Genomic DNA, 23,497 nt, shown 5'->3' with positions numbered 1-23,497 from the left:
TATTGATATTCTGTAACCCTGGAGAATCCAATTCCATATAATCAGCCATTTCTCTCCTTCCATTTCTGCAAGGAAAGATAACATGCCCTTCAGCCAAACCAGAAAGATGGCTCTTTATTGGGACGGGTCCCCGCCCCTTCTTCAGTTATTATAAATCATCCGCAAACTCTGACTTGTATGGGATTGCTGGTTCCTTCCTTAGTTTTTACTTCCAGGCAGTGCCTAAGAATTGCATTTCTGGCAGGTTCTTGTTGCCACTGATACTATTGGTATGTGTTTGAGAAGCAATGTTTCCTGCAAAGCCACGGATAAGAAACTGGGCACGTTTTCATATATGATCCTTTTTTGCGTCAGTCTGCCACGTTAGAAAGTTTCCAGTGTAGAAGTGGCCCTGCTTTAGCCTCCAAATAGCTATTGCTTATACAACAAGATAAAACTTGTTTTGACTCTTGGTATTCAGCATTGGCACTTAGCCATTGTCTCTCTTTTCTTCATAAAACAAACTTTTATGTAACAGAAGGGTCCCTCCTGGGTCTAGTTAATTGCCTGTATAAAAGAGGAAGAAAATAGGGAGAGAAAGAAAGGGAAAAAAGCTCAGGACAAAATTCAGTGTCCCAAATCAGCTTACAAACTTGTCACACGTCGACAGAAACCCCTGGTGTCCTGTGAGCAGTGAGTTCCCTGCTCTCTAGAGCTGGGATCCTGGTGTCCCTGCAGACACCACAGGCAACAGGAGTGTTTGTGGCATTAAGATGTGCAGTCATACTTCTGTTGTTTATTTAAGACAAACCAGTCACTTGTATGTATACCACATTTTTGTTGGAGCTAATTTTTTTTTGCAGGGGTGGGGAGTTGTTTTGTTTGTTTGTTGTTTTGTTTTTTGTTGTTTTGTTTTTTGAGACAGGATCTCAAATTCACTACATAGTCCAAGCTTGTCTCAAATTCATGGTAATCCTCCTCCTGTGAGCTCTCATGCCTAGCTTTTTTGAGAAGTTTTAGTTTTATAAACTGGTGTGATGGTACACAACCAATATCACAGTTCTGGGTAGGCAGATCCAGGAAAATTTCTAATTTAAGGCCAGTCTGAACTACATAGTGAGACCCTATCTCAAAAGCAAATACCCCCTACAAAATCTCAGAGCCAAATGCATATTAGGCAAGCTCTACTACTGAGCTACAGCCCAGCCAAAATTCGAAATAGATAAATAATAATTGAACATATTATGGTATACCATATAGTGTGCTGATACAAATATACAATGCTGAATGGTTAAATTAAGCAAATTAGCATACTGTGCCTTTGACCAATTCTACCTCCTGGCCTCTTGCTAAGCACCATTCTGTTCTTTTTAAGATTCCACGTATAAGTAAGATCATGTCCATATAAGTTTTAGAGCTCTCATACAGCTGGGCAGAAGGAAACTTACTTAGTGGAGACAGGAGAATCCAATGGTATCTGCCTTAAGCAGCCTTGTATCCAGGTAGGGGCTGCCTACCCTACCCAGGCAGGGAGACCTTTATTTACTACCCTTCCCCCGTCCCCAAGTACTTGCCGATGAATTAGAGAAATTCTTGACATTCAACACCAAACCTCTTCTTTTAGAATGACTATAGGAAGCTCTCCATGCAATGCAAAGACTTTGTCGTGGGCGTGCTGGACCTGTGTCGGGACTCGGAAGAGGTGGAAGCCATTCTGAATGGAGATCTGGAATCAGCAGAGCCTCTGGAGACACACAGGCACAAGGCTTCGCTGAGTCGAGTCAAACTTGCCATCAAGTATGAAGTCAAAAAGGTGAGTAAGCCGATCATCCACAGACATGAATCGGTGGCACTGAAATCCTAAGGAACACTTGGAGAACAGATGGAGGGGCTGAGGAAGTATCAGGTAAAGTTAACTCTTGTGAGACTCTGACCCTTCTTAACTGTTACTCGTTATAGAATCCAGGACTTCTTGATAGCAAGGATAAGCCTTCTCTACATTTCAGTTTCCTCATATAAGAGGATTCTATCTTTTATGTTCTTACAGTTTTAGTGTAATTGATATGGATTAGGATAAACCAAGCTTTCTGCAAGCTGCCAATTCCAATGTGATTCCTAATAACAGCATGGTGGAACACATCTCTAATCCCAGCACTTGGAAAGTAGAGACAGGAGAATAAGAAGTTCAAAGTCAGCCTCAGCTACCTAGCAAGTCTGGGTTCACCCTGGGCTACATGAGACATAGTCTTAGAAACAACAACAACAAAAATAATAGTGTTAATTCTGCTGCTTGTATGCATTTGTAAGATACCATAACATACATTCGCATGTTGATCCTCACTATAAGCCTGTTATTTATTTCCCTATAAACCAGGTAAGGTAGATGATAAGAGTTTACTACTGAAGGAAACTGAGGGTTGCCAAGCTTAAATGATGTATCTGATGTAACATGGATATGGAGGTAGTCATGCCAGGACTATAAATAAAGACTACAGTTACTTTTATTATGTTTACTACAAAAATACTATTTTGTGTTTTCATTTTCTAATTTGCATTGGGCTACTAAATAATTCATGAAAACTGTAGTTAAAATATCTCATATGGTGAAAATCTCAGTTTCTGGAATTGGCTAATTTAAGTATGTTATATAATAGAGAAGGGTTTTTGTACTTAAGAGAAGTTGACAGGGGCTGGAGAGAGAGCTTAGTGGTCAGAAACACTTACTGCTCTTCCAGAGGACCCATGTGGAGTGCCTCACAACTACTTGTAACTCCAGCCCCAGGGGATCCAATGCTGGACAACAACCTCCTACCTACCTACACACACACACACAGACACACACACACACAGACACACAGACACACACAGACACACACACACACACAGACACACACACACACACACATACACACAAAGAGAGAGGGAGAGAGAGAGAGAGAGAGAGAGAGAGAGAGAGAGAGAGAGAGAGAGAGATTTAAAATAAATGAAAGATAGATGCTGACCAGGCAGCAGCTATGTGAGGGGTGTATCTAGAGTACGATCTGGTCATCAGTGAACAGCTCTGTCTTCTCTTCTTCCTTTGGTGTGTTCTCATGCTTACAAGGACAGGAAGTAGATCCAAGCTGCCAGAGTCAAGTCTGGATGTCAATGTGGGCTCTTGACTGGCCATGGACATCACCTGTGGTCTACTCTTGGGTAAAGTGGGAAAATAACAGTTGTTTGAAGATTATGTGAGATAATGCATGTAACTATTACAAAGACTATTTTATGACAGCTCCCTAAATATTAGCTTACAGCATTTCTGTTACAAAATTTCATGTCAGAAGGATAGCTCTTATGCAGAAGGATAGCTCTTATCATGTTCCTTGTTCTAAGTCCAGTCCTTGGTATTGAACTGATTTATCAGGAAAGAAGTTAGCAAAGATTCCTCAGACTCACTAGGAAAGGCAAAGCAATGTGAAACTTCTCCTGGATCCAAGCCCAGGACTCCCTGATAAGGGAGTACTTGGGGCCCATCTGCTGTGAGTGGCCAGGGCTGGCACTATCAGGAGGGGGACTCTGAGTCCTTGCCTGGTTGTCCTAAGGCCTCTTGCAACTCAAGCCTGCCATTCACCTCAGGCCGATGGAACCTAAGCCAGCATTTATATTATAACACAAAGCAAGGGTGGAGAAACCTCTCTCTCCCACACCTTCTAGGTGTGAGGATGTGTGCTCAGACACACTTGTACACACACACACACACACACACACACACACACACACACAAACACACACGTTCATTCACATATGTACACATACCTCCACCATAACACAGAGAACTTTTATGTGTCATATCCATGGGATTTGGGTCAGTCATTAATGATGTGAAGATTTATTTTCACTAGAAATTGAAAGAAAACAACTTTTAGGGAACAGATCAGTTCTAAGATAATTAAATGCCTCCTTGGAGTGTTCTTCCTGGGAAGTTTTGCTTATGTTGGGGGGAAGATGATTTTGAATAATATTGATGGCAAGACATTTTTAGAAAAGTGTCCAGACAAAGTTATGGGTCTTGCAATATGAATCTCTTCTATTTGGCACCTGAGAGGAGAGAATTGATTTCAGTTGTCACAGGCTTTTTATCATTCCATGGAAAATGTCATATTAGCAGAAACAGCTCATCTACAAAGGTGCATCTGTTAGCCAACCCACCACCTTGCAGAGTGAATGCCTTACTTCATTTTAAACAAGTTGATGTATAGGTTACAATGTATGTGGTATCGTCAGCAATAAATTTGTTACCAATGAACATGTGTGACTATGAATTTAGTGTTTGTTAGGAAGGAACTTTTTGATATAATAATATTAGGAATCTCTAGAGAGATGACTCAGAGGTTAAAAGCACCCGCTGCTCTTGCAAAGGACCCAAGTTTGGTTCCCATTGTTGACATGGTTGCTCATAACTCCAGTTTTAGGGGATCCAACACCCTCCTCTGGTCACTGTGGATACTAGGCACACATGTGATATATATACATGCAAGTAAAACACCTATACACATACAATTTTTTTGTTGTCTGTTTTTCAAGAAAGGGTTTCTCCATGTAGTTTTAGTGCCTGTCCTGGATCTCGTGCTCTCTAGACAAGGCTGGCCTCAAACTCACAGAGATCTACCTGGCTCTGCCTCCTGAGTGCTGGGATTAAAGGTGTGTGCCACTACTGCCTGGCTACACATACAATTTTTAAAAATTATTTTAAAATAAGTCTTAACAAAATTACAGACAACTTGACAACATATAGTTTGGAACTTCTGTACACTAGAAAGATCACGAACAAAATCTGAAAGAAAGGGGTCTAGAGAGATTCCTCAGTGGTTAAGGGAATTTGTTGTGCTTGCAGAGGACCTGGGTTCAGTTCTCAGCACCTACATGATGGCTCACAACCATTCATTGGCATGCACATGGTGCACATACATACATGCAGGCAAAACACTCATACACATAAAATATATAAATCTAAAATGTTTTTAACAAAAAATAAATAAAAATTTCAAACCCTGTGGTAATAAACATATCAGGTAGGTGTGGTGGCACATGCCTGTAATGCTAGTATTCACGAGGCTGACATAGGAGGATCACTAGGCCCAGGCTAGCCTGGGGTCCCTATTGAAACCTGTTTCAACCTCTCTCAAAATAAATAAATGCTAATGTAGAAACCTATTTTCCTGCACTCAAAGAATAGTTTCAGTACTTGGTGGTGTTGATGAAATCAGAAGTTGTGTCTCCTCTGCCTTGGAGAGGATGCTCCTTTGACTTCTAATTCTGGTCATACCTCTCTACTGTTCTATGAAATCAGGGCTCCCCCCCCCCACACACACACACACCTCCATCTATACCTACGCCATGGTGAGCAACTTTTATTATAGAAAATTTGTTGACAGGATATGGTAGGCTATTTAGTCTGTAAAACGAGGCTCTGGAGAAAAATAATTTCCGGAGTTCCCCCCCAGTGCTCCAATTTCATCCTTAACAGAAGAGTAATCTAAAAATTAGACCTGCAGCAATACATTCAGTTATCTGCGCTTTCTCTGCAGAAGATGTGAGAGGCCTCAGCCCCGAGTGGTGCAGAGGGAGTATGGGGGCTGTACACATGACTAACGTAACAATGTCCTTAAAACAAGAGCAAACTCCCCAAGGGTTTTGTTCAGCAGTATCCGCTTGAGGACAGTTAAAAAAGATAGTATAACACAATCATTTTAAGTATAAGCTTATTCCATTGTTTTCCATCTCCTGCCCTGGTTGATGGTTCATCTTACATCCTATTAGTCATCTCTCTCTCTGTCTCTGTCTCTGTCTCTGTCTCTGTCTCTGTCTCTCTCTCTCTCTCTCTCTCTCTCTCTGTGTGTGTGTGTGTGTGTGTGTGTGTTCTGTAATGCTGTGATAGTTTTGTTATGTTGAAAAATTGAAATGTTATGTGTCAAGTACTTTCTCTTCGAATCAGAAAACCTCAAATCAGGGTATTATTTTTGTAATGACTTCAATTTGCTGGTCCACTGAAGTTGGAAAACAATATACAAATCTGATGCAGCCAGCTATGACAGTGTGCTATCATAATGATATTTTTCCAGGAAATAAATAGAGTGGTTTAAGAGATAAAAGTCACTGCCCTATTTTGAACTTGTTGAAAAGAAGAAGAAGAAGAAAAAAAAAACACATCTCCTGATGGATTAGGGGGCTTTGCTTTCACTTGCTAATATTGTATTGGTTTGATTTTTTTTAAGATGTGCATTATGTATTTGTATTAGGAGTTTAAAATTGTTGAGGAAAATCTATTTGTATGGATTTTAAACAGATTCAACAGCTATGATATTATATATCCCAAGAAGAGCACAAGATGTGTTCCTACTTGTGGGAAACAGGCCAGTTAAGGTGAATTTTATAACGGTAAAATGCTAGGGTTTAACATACAGTACGTGCTGGCAGCATGTGGTGCAAGCCACGAGGGTCAGCGTGGAGAGTCTCCCATATGCTATGTAGAAAGGGTCATCAGTGTCCTAATGCACATCCTCAGATTTGGATGGCCCTGTTGGAGGAATGGGAGGGAAAAGTCCAAAACCAAAGCATTATTTCTGTCCTCAAGTGTTGGGAGTGGCTCAGACCTATAATCCCAGCATGAGAGGGAGGCTGAGGCAGGAGGATTGCTTTCTGCTCTAGGCAAGCTTGGGCTACAGAGTAAGAATCTGTCTCAAAATCAGAACAAACAAAAGCAGGCTGGGATGGCTTAGTGAGGAAAGGTGCTTGCCGGGAAAGTGTGGCAACCTGAAGTCAAGCCCCTGTGCTAGGGTTATCTGGGAAGAACCTCAGTTGAGAAAATGCCACCATCAGATTAACGATAGGCAAGTCTGTGGGGATGTGGGAGGGCCCAGTCCATTATGGGCAATGGCACCCCTAGGAGGATGTTCCTAGGTAATATTTAAAAAATTAATAATAATAATAATAATAATAATAATAATAATAATAATAAGTGAACTAAGCAAGCCAGGGAGCAGCAAGCCAGTAAGCAGCACTCCTCCATGGCTTCTGCTTCAGCTCCTGCCTCCAGGTTCCTGCCTTTGGTTCCTGCCCTGACTTCCCTCTGTGCCAGAGGGTGATTGGAGAGTTGTAAGTTGCTTTTGGTTATGGTTTTTCTCACAGCAATAGAAACCCTAAGACGCTGCAGATCGTGCATAGAGATGGAAGAGAACCCACAGGTTGTCTTCTGACCCTTGCATTAGCTCCATGGCACCCTCAGGCTCACACACACATGCACACACAATAGCAATAATACAGTTTTTGTACAGTTTAGGCCCTAAGAGAAGCAAGGTCTTGGCTCATTTGTGCTACTGTGACAATAACTGAGGCTAGGTGAGTTACAAACAGGATGTGTTTTCTCACTGTTCTGGGGTGGAAAGTCCAAGATGAAGGTACTGGCCCAGGGCTGTGTCCTCCAGAAGCACTAACAGTGCCCCCGTGTGGTGGAAGAATGGAAGAGCAATCTGACAAAGACCAAGTGGCTCTTATATGATGGTCTTCATCCTTCAACAAGGACTGTGTCACCGCTAAGTTGGCTTATTGTTTGTAAGCACAGGATCTTGCTGAGTTACCCAGACCAGCCTTGAACCCCTAGACTCATGTGATCCTTCTGCCTCCAGCCTCCTAACTAGCTGAAACTACAGACTAACAGTATGAGGCGGGGGCTCTCACCACCTCCTCTAGCCTTTACCTCTCTCATCTCTTCAGAATATCACATGACAACACCAGGATTTTAAAAGAGATGCTTTCAAGCCATAGCAAGCAGATACCCCCTAGAGGGAAGTGAGTTCATCCACCCAAATGGACACAGAGCATTTGTCTCTTAGTCATGTGGATACTTTATACCTTATAGAAACCTCTGGGTTGCCTCAGAAAAGTACATGCTTGCCTCCACAAACATAATCTGACTGATGGTACTCTATGCTCACCCTGTGGCTTTCCTGGTATGTCCAGCTTCTTGCTCTCAGCCTGGCTGGCTGGGGTCTCCAGAGGGCTATGACTTGGATCCATGCAGTGTCTTGTCTCACAAACACGGAGCCTTGAGGTACTGAGACATTTCCACTAAGATGGTTTTGTTCCAACTTATTGTCTTGATGAGGATGTGGAGTCCAATTTTATTGTAATGGTTTACATTGCATTCATTGACAGCCTGCTGTAGTTGGAATTTGGGGGGGGGTACCAACCAGCTCCCAAATAAAGACACAGAGACTTATTATTAATTATGAATGCTTAGCCTTAGCTTAGGCTTGTCCCACTGGTTCTTTTAGCTTAATTTAACCTGTTTCTGTTCCTCTACATTTTGCTTCAGGGTTTTTTAACCTTTTTTCCATTCTGTATGTCCTACTTTCCTGCTTTCTCCATGTCTGGCTGGCTCCTGGTGTCTCCTTGTCATCTCCTTTTCTTTCTTCGTCAAGCCTAAATTCCTCCTCCTACTTACTCTCTCTGCCAGGAAGTTCCACCTATACCTCCTCCTTAGCAATTGGTCATTCAGCTTTCCATTAGACCAATCAGGGGCCTTAGGTAAGGTAAAACAGCACACATCTTTACATAGTTAAACAAATGCACCACTTCTTTGCACATTTAAACAAATATTCTGCAACACCCTGCCATGTGCTCTGAAGAAATGACTTCTCATGGTTTAAAGTAATATCGACTCTATTTTTTTATTAAATATATTTATTTTACATCCTGATGACTGCAGTTTCCCTACCCTCCCATTCCCTTCCCTTCTCCCACCCTCCATCTTCCTCTGTTTCTGTTTCAACTCTCTTATTTTTATCTTGTGCCAAATGCCCAGTGTAGTAGCTGGCTGATAGTAAGAGTATAAAGCATTCTGAAAAGTGAATGAACAGATATGACAGACATTTAGGAGCTGTAGAGGGGGGAATGAAACAGAAAAGAAATAAAGTGGAGCTTTGGGGCTCTTCACAGAATCTGAGGGACACACAGACCTTAAACTCTTCAGTTTTGATTATGTCTACAGCATTTCCCAAGGGGTCATTAATGACTATGTTAGTGTGTGAGACAGTTTTGAAACTGTAAACTTTACAGGGTGTGGTAGCACATGTCTTTCATCTCAGTACTCAAGAGTCTGAGGCAGAATCCCAGACTCAAGACGAGTTGGTCTTACAGTGAATGAGACCCTGTCGTAAAAGAAAGAGGAGAGGAGGAAAGAGAGGAAGACAGTAAGTAAATGGTTTGGAAGGAAGACCTAATGCACTCTTAGGAACCAGCAATGCTGAGATAATCAGAAAGAACCTTTAGTTGGGAATTTCTTGGGCAGTTTGGGTGCTATAAGGAGGCACTGTTATTAGAGTGATTTATAGGCAACAGAAACTCATTTCTTATAGCACTGAGGACATCTGAGGTCAAGATGGCAGCAGGACTGTTCTGGGCCAGGGCCACCTATTGAGTTGCAAACTACTGACTTCTCTTTGTAATACATGTGGCAAAAACAGAGCGTGTGTGTGTGTGTGTGTGTGTGTGTGTGTGTGTGTGTGTGTGTGTCTATTATACATAGGCACCAAAGTCACCATCTCATGTACTCTGTCGCCAGGCCCCAAGCATGCCCTGAAGCCCTGCCTCCTAAGGCCAGCACATTGGGATGCTGGAGTTCAGAATGTGAATTTGAAGACACAGCATTTGCCCCACAGCAATGCTGTTTTCACAATAAGTCATCTAACAAAGAAAGCAGTTGCTAGGTCAGCCTGGGGTATAGTATAATTTTGTGTCAGAAAATTAAAAATGTTTTAGAGGCAAGATACAAATGTATAGAAATTAAATTTACAAGCTTTAAAAAAAAAAAAAACGGTCAGGCGGTGGTGGTGCACGCCTTTAATCCCAGCAGGCAGGAGGCAGAGCCAGGCGGATCTCTGTGAGTTCGAGGCCAGCCTGGGCTACCGAGTGAGTTCCAGGAAAGGCACAAAGCTACACAGAGAAACCCTGTCTCAAAAAACCAATATATATATATATATAAATGACAGCTGGGGAGATAGCTTGGCAGTTAGTTAGGAGTGGAGCTAGTGTGGGCCCTGCATGATATCTGCTGGCTCAGTAACAACTCTGCAGATCCTTTCATATTCAGCCACAGCACAGGGGCTCAAGTACACGTCATTTATGTATTTTTCATATGTGTAGTATTTGGGGAGTGATCCAAAGTTTAGTAACATTTCTCTTACTTCAGTCAACAATAAGCCAAATAACCGTTTTCCTTTTCCGTTTTGAAATGAATGCAAGAAAGCTGACAAGTGGCATGTTGGGGGCATACTTTCACAAGAGCCAGTGTCATGCATTGCCAGAGAGGAGTCAGTGACCAGAAAGGACTGTGAGTAAAGGCAGCATCAACTTTCTCCCTCGTTTCCACCTTAGTCCTAAGAGGAAGCAAGTTGAATAGTGGAGAGAAGACAAAGGAGGTTTCCTGGCTGTGTTCTGGAAAGGGATGTATTGGGGTGCTCCGCTGTGCACAGGGGAATGCTAACCTGTCTCTCCTCTCCTCCTAACAGTTTGTGGCTCACCCCAACTGCCAACAACAGCTTTTGACGATCTGGTATGAGAATCTCTCTGGCCTTCGGGAGCAGACGATTGCTATCAAGTGCCTGGTGGTGTTGGTCGTGGCCTTGGGCCTTCCATTCCTTGCTATCGGCTATTGGATTGCGCCTTGTAGCAGGGTACTAACCTCTCCGCCTTCCCTCTGTACCTGGTGTAATGGGTACCTCTGTTAGGGAAATGCAAAAACTAAAGGTCAGGTTCCCACCTCGTTGGCTCTGCGTTTTAAGTGACTGTGGAACACATATTCTGCTTTTTAGTGGGAGGATCAGCTCGAGGATAGAACTGGAAAGGAGTTGGTACTAGCAAAATGGATCACATTTGCAGACATGACATAGTAACGCTTTTAGGGTACAATGCCCGTGGCAGACAGGGAGGAGGAAGTGGCCAGAGTGAAGTAGCATGTGTGCAGTTACCCCTGACAGCGTAATAAGAAGAGCGTGGCCGAGGCTGGCTGGAAGAAGGGACGGGAAGTAGACGGCTGCACTCGGCGGGACCACAAAATTGCTAACTAATTTCAGGGCACTCATCTGAACCCATTAGAAACACCTGGGGCTGAGTATTAAGCACATGGGTATCAGTGGTATTTTTAACCTTCAGTCATGCCCACAGTGGGCCAAGTCCTTTGTTCTTCCAGAAAGTTCCATCGTGAGTAGAATTGGACTTGGGGGCTTTCGGGTTTCTTTAAACTGCTTGGCTTTGCTTTGATCATTCTGATACCTTTCTCCTCTCAACCTGCCCAAGGAGAGCTAATTTGGTTGTGGTTAAGAAATCCCCTACCCAAGATGTGGAAGAGAACAGGAATCATGCTAACAGAATCTGCATTCTGATAATAAGGGGCACTTCCCTGGGGAAGGAGCTGCCCTCAGGTCCTTTAATCTTGTGTTTATATTCACAAGTCTGGTTTTATTTAAATCAGAATCTTTTTCAGGCAAAATGAGTCAAGGTCACTTACAAATGACCCTGTAAGTCTAACATTGCCCAGTGGCTCAGCAGTCTCCTCCAGGTGTATGCATGCGTGAGGTTGTTTATCCATCTCACTTCCTTGTTGAGCTGCCCCATACAATAAAAGGTAGAAAGTTTGTCATTTTGACCAAGTTTGATGACTGCTGGATTTTTTGTTACGTATCATGGAGAGGCTACTCTAGAATTCTTGAAATACATAAACACTAAGGACTAGGACATAAATCATGTAAGAGCCTGCAGCGAGCAGAAACTTAAAACCCGAACAATTTCCCTTTCTGGAGGAAATGCATCACCCATTTGTGGTACCCAAGAGTCTGTCGTCAGGTACCTCAGTCAATTAGAGCAGGTTAGGGTTGTAGTGGGCATCTTGGGGTGTACATCTTTACCTCTTATAAAATAACAGCTCCCTGTGTAGTGATGCTTCCTCAAGAGAAAAGAAAGGTGGGAGCTTAGCCATTCCTGGAGCCCATGCATGGCTGTGCTCATTACACAGTGTAAAGAGAGAGCTGGAGAATTCTCAGGCTGGGAGTGCCTTAGTTGATGAAGTACTTGCCTTGCAGGCATGAGTACCCAAGTTCCATCCCTAGTATCCATATGCAAATGTAGGGACGATGGCATGTGTCTGAGGTCTCAGTGCTGGAGAGCTGGCCGTGGAAGATTCCTGGACTTGCTAGCCAGCCAGTCCAGCTAACTAGTAAACTCTAGGTTCAAAACCAAGGTGGAGAGCCCCAGAAGAACGACACTTGATGTTGACCTCCAGCCTCTGCACACAGACGTGAGGAGTTCCTAGGCTGGGGACAGGGCTCAGCATTAGAGCATTTGCCTAGTGTGCATGACCCCTGTGGCTCCACTACTGTAAAAGAAAAAGACAAAGAAAAAACTTCACATATAACCCATTTTTAAGATGAGTATACTGTTTTATTTTCATCTCATTTAAAGTTTTGTTTGTTATTATTGTATTTTATGTGCATATTTTGCTTGCTTGTATGTCTGTGCACCATTTATGTGCCTGGTGGCAGTGGAGGCCAGAAGAGGGAGTCGGATCCCCTGGAACTGGAGTTACAGATGGTTGTGAACCCCAATGTGAGGCTGGGGGTAGAACCTGGATCCTCTGGAAGAGCAGCCAGTGCTCTTAACCACTGAGCATTGCTCCAGCCCCTCATTTAAAGTTTTAAAGATCAACCTTTAAGGAAAACAGACTTGGCAATTCCCAAGAATTGCAAGTGCCTTGGCAGTGATGCTAAACACATCCTCTGCAGCTGTCTAAGCAGCAATGTGTAATTGTATTGTTGCTTATTTTTTCTATGTTCAGTATGGAAATGTAACAACTGTCTGTGTGCATGCATGTTCAAATTCAGAAATACTTGACATTTTTGGTCATTTGTTGATAGCAGATTAAGGTTCTGGACATTTGTTTGAAGTTAGTCTTCCAAATGTGAACCAGATCTGTTTTGAAGGTCACAGACTGAGTTAAAAACCAGGCTCTAAGTATGCAGAATAGAGGACATACTTAACAAATATGTCCAGTGTACATAATCCTTGAACTGTGGATGCCCCTGGGACCAAGAGGAATTGCTTCTCATTTCCTGTTAGAACATGAGACTTTTTGTTTGTTTGTTTGTTTTTGTTTTTTCGAGACAGGGTTTCTCTGTGTAGTTTTGGTGCCTGTCCTGGATCTCTGTAGACCAGGCTGGCCTTGAACTCACTGAGATCCACCTGGCTCTGCCTCACAAATGCTGGGATTAAAGGCGTGTGCCACCACCACCCAGCAGAACATTAGACTTTTAAGGGCAGTATATCACAGGATATTTTTAAGGAATCACTTTCAAATAATTATAAGCTGATCATTGAAAATGTCTTTCTTATATGCATCATTTTCAAAACTCAGAGATTAATTTTGATCAAGCTATCTTACTTGGACATTCTAGTTATTTTACTTCTTCCTATTATGTAGGTAGTAATTGATAAGATATTTATCCTGATTCTAATATTTTCTTCCTTTTAAAATATAATGTATGGTATGATGATTCTGGATTATTTGAAAGTGAAAACTAAAACTTGTTTACAGTGTAGTAATTATTTTACTCTTCAGAAAGCTTTTAATGCCCTATGTGAGTCTATAAACTCAGGGTTCCTTTCCTGGCCTAAGAACTTGGACTTTGCAATAGTTTTTCATGCAAAAATAAGAGCAAGAGCCATCCCTTATACTGAAGTTTCCAGAAGGGCGTCAGTCAGTACAGCATGGTTTACAGTATAGTAGGCATTTAGAAATTAATTTTAGAGGGAAAATCTTCCTAAAACGGAGTAATTTTCACAATGCATAACTGTCAGGGGAGTCCAGCCTTTTGACATTGTGACTTGATGTCTACAAACGTGTTGGGCAACATTCGTAACTATCCAAAGGTTGGACAAGCCTGAAAAGCTGTTCCGAATCAAAGTGTTCCAACTTCCTTCACTTACTCATTTTTATCCTGTATAGTGATTGTTGTGAATAGAAGCCAAATTTTCTAGAGCATCTCCCTCTCACCCTCCCTCCCATCTCCCCCTACCCACAATTCCCTCTCCCTCCCATTTCCCCCTCCCTTCCTCCTCCCTCTCCCCCATTTCTCCTCCCTTCCTCTTCCTCCTCCCTTCCCCCCTCTCCCTCCCTTCCTCCTCCCCTCCCCCATCTCTCCCTCCCTTCCTCCTCCCCTCCCTCATCTCTCCTTCCCCCACCTCCTCCTCCCCCACCTCCTCCTCCCTCACACCTCTCTCTCTCTCTCTCTCTCTCTCTCTCATTACAGCTGGGGAAGATTCTCCGAAGCCCTTTCATGAAGTTTGTGGCACATGCTGCCTCCTTCATCATCTTTCTGGGTCTGCTTGTGTTCAATGCCTCAGACAGGTTTGAAGGTATCACCACACTGCCAAACATCACTGTTATTGACTATCCCAAGCAGATCTTCAGGGTGAAGACCACCCAGTTCACATGGACAGAAATGCTAATTATGGTCTGGGTTCTTGGTAAGCCTTTTAAGTTCCCTGATTTCTATCCAAAACAGTAGTTGCTGAAATGATTGCCATTCTCTACTAAAACCATTATACTATATATAATGAGAACATCATATATAACCATTAAATGTAAGCTAAATAAGAAACTAACTGAATGATTCAATACTAGATAATGCTGAAAGGTTTATGTCGACACTAAATTATTAGCATGGGTCTAATTATTTAGTTGAAATACTTGGGGCTAAAGAGACTTTGTTATATATTGCTTTAGTTTCAGGGATTTTAGGAGTGTTCTCATTTTCGGGATGTTTGTTACTTCACTTCAGATAACTCATTTTGAGTGGCTGTGTTAAAGGAAAAATTTGAAGTAGTAGGAGGGAAAAACTTCTTCTCCATCTCAGAAATGGAATCACCCTGTACACTGCGTTGTATCCCAGAGTGCTCTGTGCTCTGCCCCCGCCCCTTGCTGTTCCCAGTGAGTAGGCCAGTTCTTGAAAATCCAACGGGATGGGGTCGGTCAGTCCTTAGCGGAAGCTTCCTTTCCACTCAGCTCCACCAGGACCTTTCCTGGGTGTGCACATAGTATCGGCTCAGCCTCAGCTGTACGGTCTAATCCACGCCTCTGGTTTCTTGTGCAGGGATGATGTGGTCGGAGTGTAAGGAGCTCTGGCTGGAAGGACCTCGGGAGTACATCGTGCAGTTGTGGAATGTGCTCGATTTTGGCATGCTCTCCATCTTCATCGCTGCCTTCACAGCCAGGTTCCTAGCCTTCCTGCAGGCAACAAAAGCTCAGCAGTATGTGGACAACCACGTGCAAGAGAGTGATCTGAGCGAAGTCACACTCCCACCCGAGGTTCAGTATTTCACTTACGGTGAGTTGTCAGCTGCAGGGTCCCTTTACGTTTCAGGAAGGACATTTCGGAAGGAAACAGCTGGAGAGATGGCTCTGCTGTTAAAGGCTAGGCTCACAACCAAAAATATCAGACATGGTAGCTCTCCTATCAGAGTTGGGATGTTCTAAGATTCCAGAAACCACAGGTAGAATCAAATCCTACATATACTGGGTCCTTTATCACATGTAAATATATGCTTGTGATAAAGCTTGATTTATATATTAGAGACAGTGATTGATTAGTAACTAATAAGACACAAAAATTATAATAGTCTACTGTAATAAAATTGCCAGAATCGGTACTTTTGAGTTCTAGGGTTATTACTGAGGAAGATAGAAGTTTCTTCACCACAGCACCTACTGTGTCCAGACTGTCAGTCTGGTAATCTCCACTGGTACTCAGGCTCTAAGGGGCAGACAGCCTCTCCACTGTGGAGACACTGGGCATAGGATGGAGCCAGTGGAGACTGTACTGTTAGGATGCTTAACAAGCTGGGCAGCTTCCAACACGTACATTGTTTGCTTCTGGGATTTGCTGTTTGATATATCCAGACTACAGCTGATCATCAGTCACTGAAATTATGGAATGCCAAACCTCAGATTAATAGACAACCACCGTATGCTTAGCATGAGAAATGTGTAGAGTGTTTGTGGGCAGTAGGGAGAGCATGAGCTTCAGAATCTGCAAAACTAGATGCTCAGGGGCCTGGAATAAGATGAATGAAAATTTAGCAGAGGCAGGATGTAGGAGCTAAAGTTTGTACAAATGAGAAGGTCAGCTGTGGAAGCAGTAGACACTGGACAGGGTATTATATCTTTCTCATGTTGAGGACGTCCAGGTAGAAGGCACAGATGGCTTCTTTGCCAGCACAAACCGGTATTATGGAGCTATAGCAGGCAGGCAGATTTTCATTATAGTTGTATGTTAGTGGGGCCCACAATCCCAGCTGCCCAGAAGGCTAAGATAGAAGAACCACAGGCTCAAAACCTGCCGCCGGGCTACATAGATCAGGGTCAGCAAGGGCAACTTAGTGAGAGCCTACATGTGAAGAAATGAAAAATAATAAATTAATTAAAGAATGTCATAGGGATATTGCATAGTCCTAGAGTGCTTGCCTAGCCCAAATACCACAATAAATTAATTAAAGTAGAATAAATTATTGTCTGGCGCTCCTTTTACAGATAAGAAAGCCTAAAATACGGAATTTAGAAGCATTGTGGTTGTTTGGGAGGAAGAGTCTGTAAGTGTGACTAGGACTCAGTGCTGTGAGAGGAACAGATACGTTGACATTCTTAGAAAGTCTCTAGAATATACAATATTACAGTGCATGCAATTGAAACACATTATCAGTCATCATCAACAAGCAAGAGTTTTAGGGGAGCTAGAGAGATGGCTAGCAGTTGGGAGCACTGACTGCTCTTCCAGAGGACCTGGGTTCAAATCCCAGCACCCACATGGCAGCTTACAGCTGTCTGTAACTCCAAGATCTGACCCTCACACAGACATGTATGCAGGCAAAACAACAATGCACATAAGATAATAAAAATAATTAAATTATTTTAAAAAACAAGCAAGATTTTAATGTTGTTACTGGTTGTTCTTACTCTTTTGGGGGGAGGGGACATCACCCACCTCCCACATAAATCACACATGGAGGCTTATTCTTAATTATAAATGCCCAGCCTTAGCTCGGCTTACTTCTAGTCAACTTTTCTTAACTTAACCTGTCTACCTTTTGCCTCCGGGCTTTTTCCTTTTCTTACTTCTGTAATCTTACTTTCACTCTGACTCCGTGACTGGCTGTGTAGCTGGCTCTGTAGCTGGCTCTGTAGCTGGCTCTGTAGCTGGGTGGCTGGCCCCTGATGTCCTCCTCCCAGATCTCTCCTTCCATTTATCCTCTCTGCCTGCCAGCTCCGCCTGGCCTTTCTCCTGCCTCGCTATTGACCATTCAGCTCTTTATTAGACCATCAGGTGTCTTACACAGGCACAGTAACACAGCTTCACAGAGTTAAACAGATGCAACATAAAAGAATGCAACACATCCTTGCATCATTAAACAAATGTTCCACAGCATAAACAAAAGTAACACACCTTAAAATAATATTCTACAACAATGTACTAAGGACACTGGCTCAAAGGAGCAAAATGGACACCATTTATCATTAAAGGATTGAAATCTTGTTTTATGTGGCATGTTATTTTGATTGTTTCCATAAACTGTGTATTCAAATTTATTCATATGTTTTTAGTAACTGTTGGCTGGAGGGGAATTTATTAAACCAGGCTTTCCTACTTCCTTTATGTATGTTTTTAAGTCTTGTCTTTATAAAAGGAGAAGTAACACTGGGTCACTGGAGGCAGTGTCTAATACATAGCAATCATTTGACAGACATTCAGCTCACTGTTGCAAATGTCTACAGTGCTCCATTCTTTTGGAGATGACTCAGTTTGCACAGAATTAACCATATAGTATTTCATTGGCCTGCCAGGGAACCGGATCTGCTGTATAGTATTGGGGTCCTCACTTGGGGTCTGCCTCTAACATATTTACACCTCCTGGGAGCCTGCCACGTGGCTCAGCTCTCACAGGGCAGCAACACTGTGATTTGGTAATACTCTCCCTCCTTGCTGTTGGACATTTTACTTAGGATAATTGATAGATGAAGTGATTTTCAAAATAAGTTTCACTGAGGTTTTGCCTATGGCATGAGAAAACAACCAGTAAGTAAGACGGATAACTAAGGGGAAAGTGAATATCAGTGGTTGCTTGTGCAGCACATAGTCTGTGTCCGTGAAACATTGAATTTTGTATTTTCTTCTGTTTCTGTGCTATGTGAGGCATCTTGGTGTCTTCATAATAGGGTTTCATCCATTGAAATAAAGATGTTGTTTCTAGTTTAACATAAAAATAGTACCTGGGGTTGGGGATTTAGCTCAGTGGTAGAGCACTTGCCTAGCAAGCACAAGGCCCTGGGTTCGATCCTCAGCTCCAAAAAAAAAAAAAGAAAAGAAAAGAAAATAGTATCTGGACAGTTAATAAAATTGCCATTGTTTCATCTGAAGCAGGAACCACTTGTCTTTATAATAGATCTGTTTGCAGTATTTGCTTTGCATAGTTAGGAATAAATTAAAAACTCCAATTTTAATCTCTCTCTCTCTCTCTCTCTCTCTCTCTCTCTCTCTCTCCTTTTCTAGCTAGAGATAAATGGCTCCCTTCTGACCCTCAGATCATATCTGAAGGCCTCTATGCCATAGCTGTGGTACTCAGCTTCTCCCGGATCGCTTACATCCTCCCTGCAAACGAGAGCTTTGGGCCCTTGCAGATCTCCCTTGGAAGGACCGTGAAGGACATATTTAAGTTCATGGTTCTGTTCATTATGGTGTTTCTGGCTTTCATGATTGGCATGTTCATTCTTTATTCTTACTACCTTGGGGCCAAAGTCAATCCTGCTTTTACCACGTAAGTGAGACATCATACTAAAAAGGTATAAAAAATTCTAACAGGTCCAGCAAATGAAGGATGTCAGCTGTCATAATGAAGCCATTCTCAGGAGCAGAAAAACAATCCATAAAATCAGCATCTGCAGCTGGTCATACAGGCCATTGGTCCACTCTTGGAGAGTTTAGTGAGATTCCACCACAAACGTTGATCAGGATCTGGAAAAATACCAGACCAAAAGGGCTATTTTAAGAAAACTGGGTGGCGAATGTCTAATAGTGGCTATCTCTTGTCTTATGTAGACATTAAATTTAGCATCATCATTTTGAGATCTGTGTTACTCTTTCAGCCCCTCTGTTAGTGTGTTCATCAGTAGTGAGTACAGGGAATAAAGTAGGCCGAAAGGGCAGCTCCTTAGAGGAGAGCCCCAGCTCCTGCCCTGAAGATTCACCTCCTCCCGAAGCCTTTTTTGATTAGCCTCCGTCGTCACCGTCACTGTCAGGTCCCCACCATGGAGCTACCCAGCCTGTGACAGTCTCTCTTTGCCAGAGGCCTTTGGTTGTCATGGGGATGGGGCCCTCCCTGTGTTGCAACCGTCACAGGCAAGAATATCACAAACTCTCACCAGCTCCCCTTTGTTCCCCATGATGCCACAGCTGCATGCCAGCTACACAGTAAATTCTCTGCAGATAATGTACAGTGCCATATCCTTGGAGACATCTGAATTGTTTTAAAATTATGTTTTTAAATAGTTATTGTAGATCAGGCTTTCCTTAAAGATAAAAAGAGACCAGCGGCTAGCTTTATTATAATAAAGGACAAAACAAAAAATCCTGTGACTCCATTAGTGAATAGACAGGACCCTGCACAATTCCCTGGCTCTCTGCCTCACAATAGTTCATATGATAGATTACATTTTTCTTTTCTCTTTCGAAGAAGGCCTGGCAACATAATATAGTGGAAAGAATATCGGCTGGGAAGTCTGGCAGGCCAGGATTTTAACACAGTTCTGCTATTTTCTAACTGCGCCCTTTGGTTAAATTACTGAACATTTCTCAGTGTCATTTTCCTCATTTTTAAAATAAGCATGATAGATTTTAAATAAGGTTGTCGTGAGGATTACATAAGGCTGGTTATGTAAAGCCTCTTGCCCACAGTAGGAGCTCAGAACCACACTGCCCTTTCTGTTCTAACGTCCCTCATTTCCCACACATACCCAGCCCACGGATGCTGTGGGGAGTTGAGGCAGGGAAGTTTGCAAAGGAAAAGAGGAAGGGGTGGGGTGGTGCGGTGACAGGTGTCATAAATGCAGAAACGGAGGCTAAAGTGTGCTGCACCTCCTGACTCCACACGCCATAACCTCACCATGTTTTGTGACAGGCAACTTTCTCTCTATTGGAACAGAATTCTTTATTCTCCAGCCTCTCTCCCCAGGGACTAACAACATTTCTAGAGCATACTAGATGTTCCAGTGATATTGGTTGAGTGGTTAAAGGAATACATAAGTAAACTTTAAATTATTTAAACTGCATTTGTTAGCGATGTTTTAAAGTACTGTTTTCATAAATAATGTTCTGGGGGGGATAAAAGCAATTTTCCACCTGTACTTTACAATGACCTTGGCCTGTATGACAGTTTGAAGATTCTTTATTTGTTCCACAGACCTGAAAATCATATGACAAAATGAGCTACATGCCAGTGGACACAAGTCATGTGAGGGCTGAACCCTGGTGCTTAGGCTGGGCAGGGCCTGCACACTGCTTGGCTAGAAGGACGGGGACATTCTATTTCTCTTGTCTCCCTCCTCTTCCAACTGAGCATTACCCTCATGGAGGAAGTGAAGCTGGCTTCCAGAACCTGTATCCCACATGCAACCAACTATGGATCCAATTATTCTTTTAAAAATTGTGTTTGTGTTGAACATGCAGATTCTTTTCTTGCCATTATTCCCCAAATACCGTAGTACAACAATTATTTGCAGAGCTTTGCATTATATTTGTTATTGTAAGCAACCAAGAGATGGCTTACATAATACCGGAAATGAGACACTGGTAATGTGAAAATACAATACCACTTATTTGGGAGCCCCTTGCATGTCCTCAGATACTGATACCCATGAGGACCTTGGGAACCAATTCCCCACAGATGACATGGGGAGACTGTGGGTTCTTGTGCCAAAAACCCTAACGGGGCTGTTTATGATACAATGAAAAGCCTCTCCTTCACACCAGCCCTCAGTCTGTTCACAGTCTTTCATTCTTGGAAGCCATGGTTTCTTTTGAACATTTTCAGAGATTTCTTTTTTCCCAAAAAGAGTGTAAATATATAGCCCCCCCTTTTTTTAAGATTTATTTATTATGTATGCAGTGTTCTGTTTGCATGTATCCCTGTAGGCCAGAAGAGGGAAACAGATCTCATTACAGGTGGTTGTGAGCCACCATGTGGTTGCTGGGAATTGAACTCAGGACCTCTGGAAGAAAAGCCAGTACTCTTAACCTCTGAGCCATCTCTCCAGCCTCCAAGCCCTTTATTTTGTATTCACATGACTAAGTAGTTCACACTTGCTACATTTTTTTCACTTAATGTATCTTTGCTAAGGTTTATGTTATAAATGTGTGACGATTGAATCTGCTTCGTTATCCCCAGTGGCTGCACAGCATTCTACCATCTGGATGCACCAAAACTCTTTAGCCTGTTCCCTGGGTATTGAGTTTGTTTGTTTGCTGGTGCAAAGTACTTCATTGCAAGTTATGATGAATTGCACATCCCTTTTTTGAAGTGGATGTTTAGTTTTAAACCTAACCTGGGAAGTTTGATTGAAATTTCCAAACCACGTCCAAACTTCCATCCTTCCAGAAGGAAAGCATGGGTATTGTGACGTCACTTCAGCTTTCTCCTGATGAGTGAAGCTGAGCATTGACACCAGCTCCTGAGAACCTCAGGGGATACTTGCTACTAAGCACCCTAGCAATGGGGACATGGTGGCATATGCCTGGAATCCTACCACTTAGAAGCTGGACGCAGGAGGATCCACTCAAGTCACCCTGGGCCACGTAGTGAAATCCTGTCTCAAAAGAAAGTGAAAAATAATATATCATAACAATCTACTTTTAAGATTTTTATTTAAGCTTTATTAGAATTATTTAAGCCAGGGAAATAGTTAAGAGCTCTAGCTGCAGAGGACCTGGGTTCAATTCCCAGCAACCACATGCTTAGTAACTCCAGTTCTGGGGTATCTGATGCCCTCTTCTGACCTCCACGGGCACTGCCCGCATGTGGTGCGTAGACATACATGTAGACAAAACACCAGTGCACATGAAGTAAATAGCAATATTTTTAAAAAGCAATTGTTAGAAGTTTATGATGATAGTATTTTATAATAATGTTTTACATCTGTGTAGCATGAGATACTGACTTGTTTTTACTTTTTAATGCTGGAAACTCTTCATTACTGTGTTTAATTTTTCAATAGGGTCGAAGAAAGTTTCAAGACTTTGTTTTGGTCCATATTTGGACTGTCTGAAGTGACTTCTGTTGTCCTCAAGTATGATCACAAATTTATAGAGAACATTGGATATGTTCTTTATGGAATATACAATGTAACTATGGTGGTTGTTTTACTCAACATGCTAATTGCTATGATTAACAGCTCATACCAAGAAATTGAGGTAAGTGTTTCCTGCCCTGTGTATCAAAAGCTTTAAGCTATTGGCTAGAAATATTGGCTGTAGAGGGGTTATGACTCCTAGGCCACCCAGCACTGCTCCTGGTGGAGGATATGACAGCTGAGTTGACTGTGTTCTTTAGGCAAAATGTTCAGTCCCTGCAAGCCACTCTGCTTTGGATTCTGGATTTGTTGATTCTGTAGCCTTCTGTATTGTTTCATACTTTTTTTTTCGGGGGGGGGGGGGGGGGGAGTTCCAAGACAGGGTTTCTCTGTGTATAGCCTTGGTGCCTATCCTGGATCTCACTCTGTAGACCAGGCTGGCCTTGAACTCACAGAGATCCGCCTGGCTCTGCCTCCCCAAGTGCTGGGATTAAAAGTGTGCTCCACCAACGCCCAGCTTCATACTTTTTAAATGTCTTCCTCTTTTGGGTTTAGTATCTTTGCTTAGCCATGTGTTACCTCCACCAAGCAGCTGTGCTTGTCTGGGTTTTTGAAGACAGTGTCTCACTCTATGGCCAGGCTTCCAGGACCTAACTATGTCATCCAAGGCCTCAAACTCAGGGTGCTCCATCTGCTTCATGTTCCTGGGTGCTGGGATTACAGGTGTGCAGTACCACACCTGGCTTCTAAGTGCATTTTATAACAGATGTCCCTCAACACAGAAGGTAGGTGTCCTATTAGTTATTTTTCTTGTTGCTGTGACAAAAAGCTAATTGAGAAAAGCAGAGCTTGTTTGGGGCTGACAGTTCAAGGGTACAGTTCATCATGGTGGGGAAGAGCAAGAGCTTCAGACAGCCAGTCATACTGCATTCTCAGTCACGACACAGAGAGATGAGCATTGGGCCTTAGCTCATTTTCTCCATTTTATGCAGCCCTGAGCCACAACTACCCATATTTGTGGTAGGTCATACCACCTAAATTAGCCTTCTCACAAGAATGCCCAAGGGCTTATCTCTTAGATGATCCTAGATT

At 42.7% G+C, this 23,497-nt stretch overlaps 1 protein-coding gene across 4 annotated transcripts in view; it reads left to right on the top strand.

Annotated features, from left to right (window-relative positions):
- The window catches only part of Trpc3 (transient receptor potential cation channel subfamily C member 3), a 66,842-nt gene that overhangs the window by 24,007 nt on the left and 19,338 nt on the right, over positions 1 to 23,497 (top strand). For 3 of the 4 annotated variants that reach the window (XM_036190426.1, XM_036190427.1, XM_036190428.1), the window contains exons 3-8: positions 1,604 to 1,792; positions 10,530 to 10,694; positions 14,322 to 14,538; positions 15,165 to 15,398; positions 18,615 to 18,879; positions 22,331 to 22,526. In XM_036190426.1, the coding sequence (XP_036046319.1) occupies positions 1,604 to 1,792; positions 10,530 to 10,694; positions 14,322 to 14,538; positions 15,165 to 15,398; positions 18,615 to 18,879; positions 22,331 to 22,526 (1,266 nt within the window). Of the gene's footprint in view, positions 1 to 1,603; positions 1,793 to 3,125; positions 3,175 to 10,529; positions 10,695 to 14,321; positions 14,539 to 15,164; positions 15,399 to 18,614; positions 18,880 to 22,330; positions 22,527 to 23,497 lie in introns of those variants that run through there. The other variant, XM_036190429.1, reaches the window with a different exon arrangement.

Source organism: Onychomys torridus, chromosome 6, assembly GCF_903995425.1.
Source record: "Onychomys torridus chromosome 6, mOncTor1.1, whole genome shotgun sequence".
In the NCBI taxonomy this organism is placed as follows: domain Eukaryota; kingdom Metazoa; phylum Chordata; class Mammalia; order Rodentia; family Cricetidae; genus Onychomys; species Onychomys torridus.
Note: the sequence above shows the minus strand (reverse complement) of the source record. Positions and strands in the feature narration are given on the sequence as shown.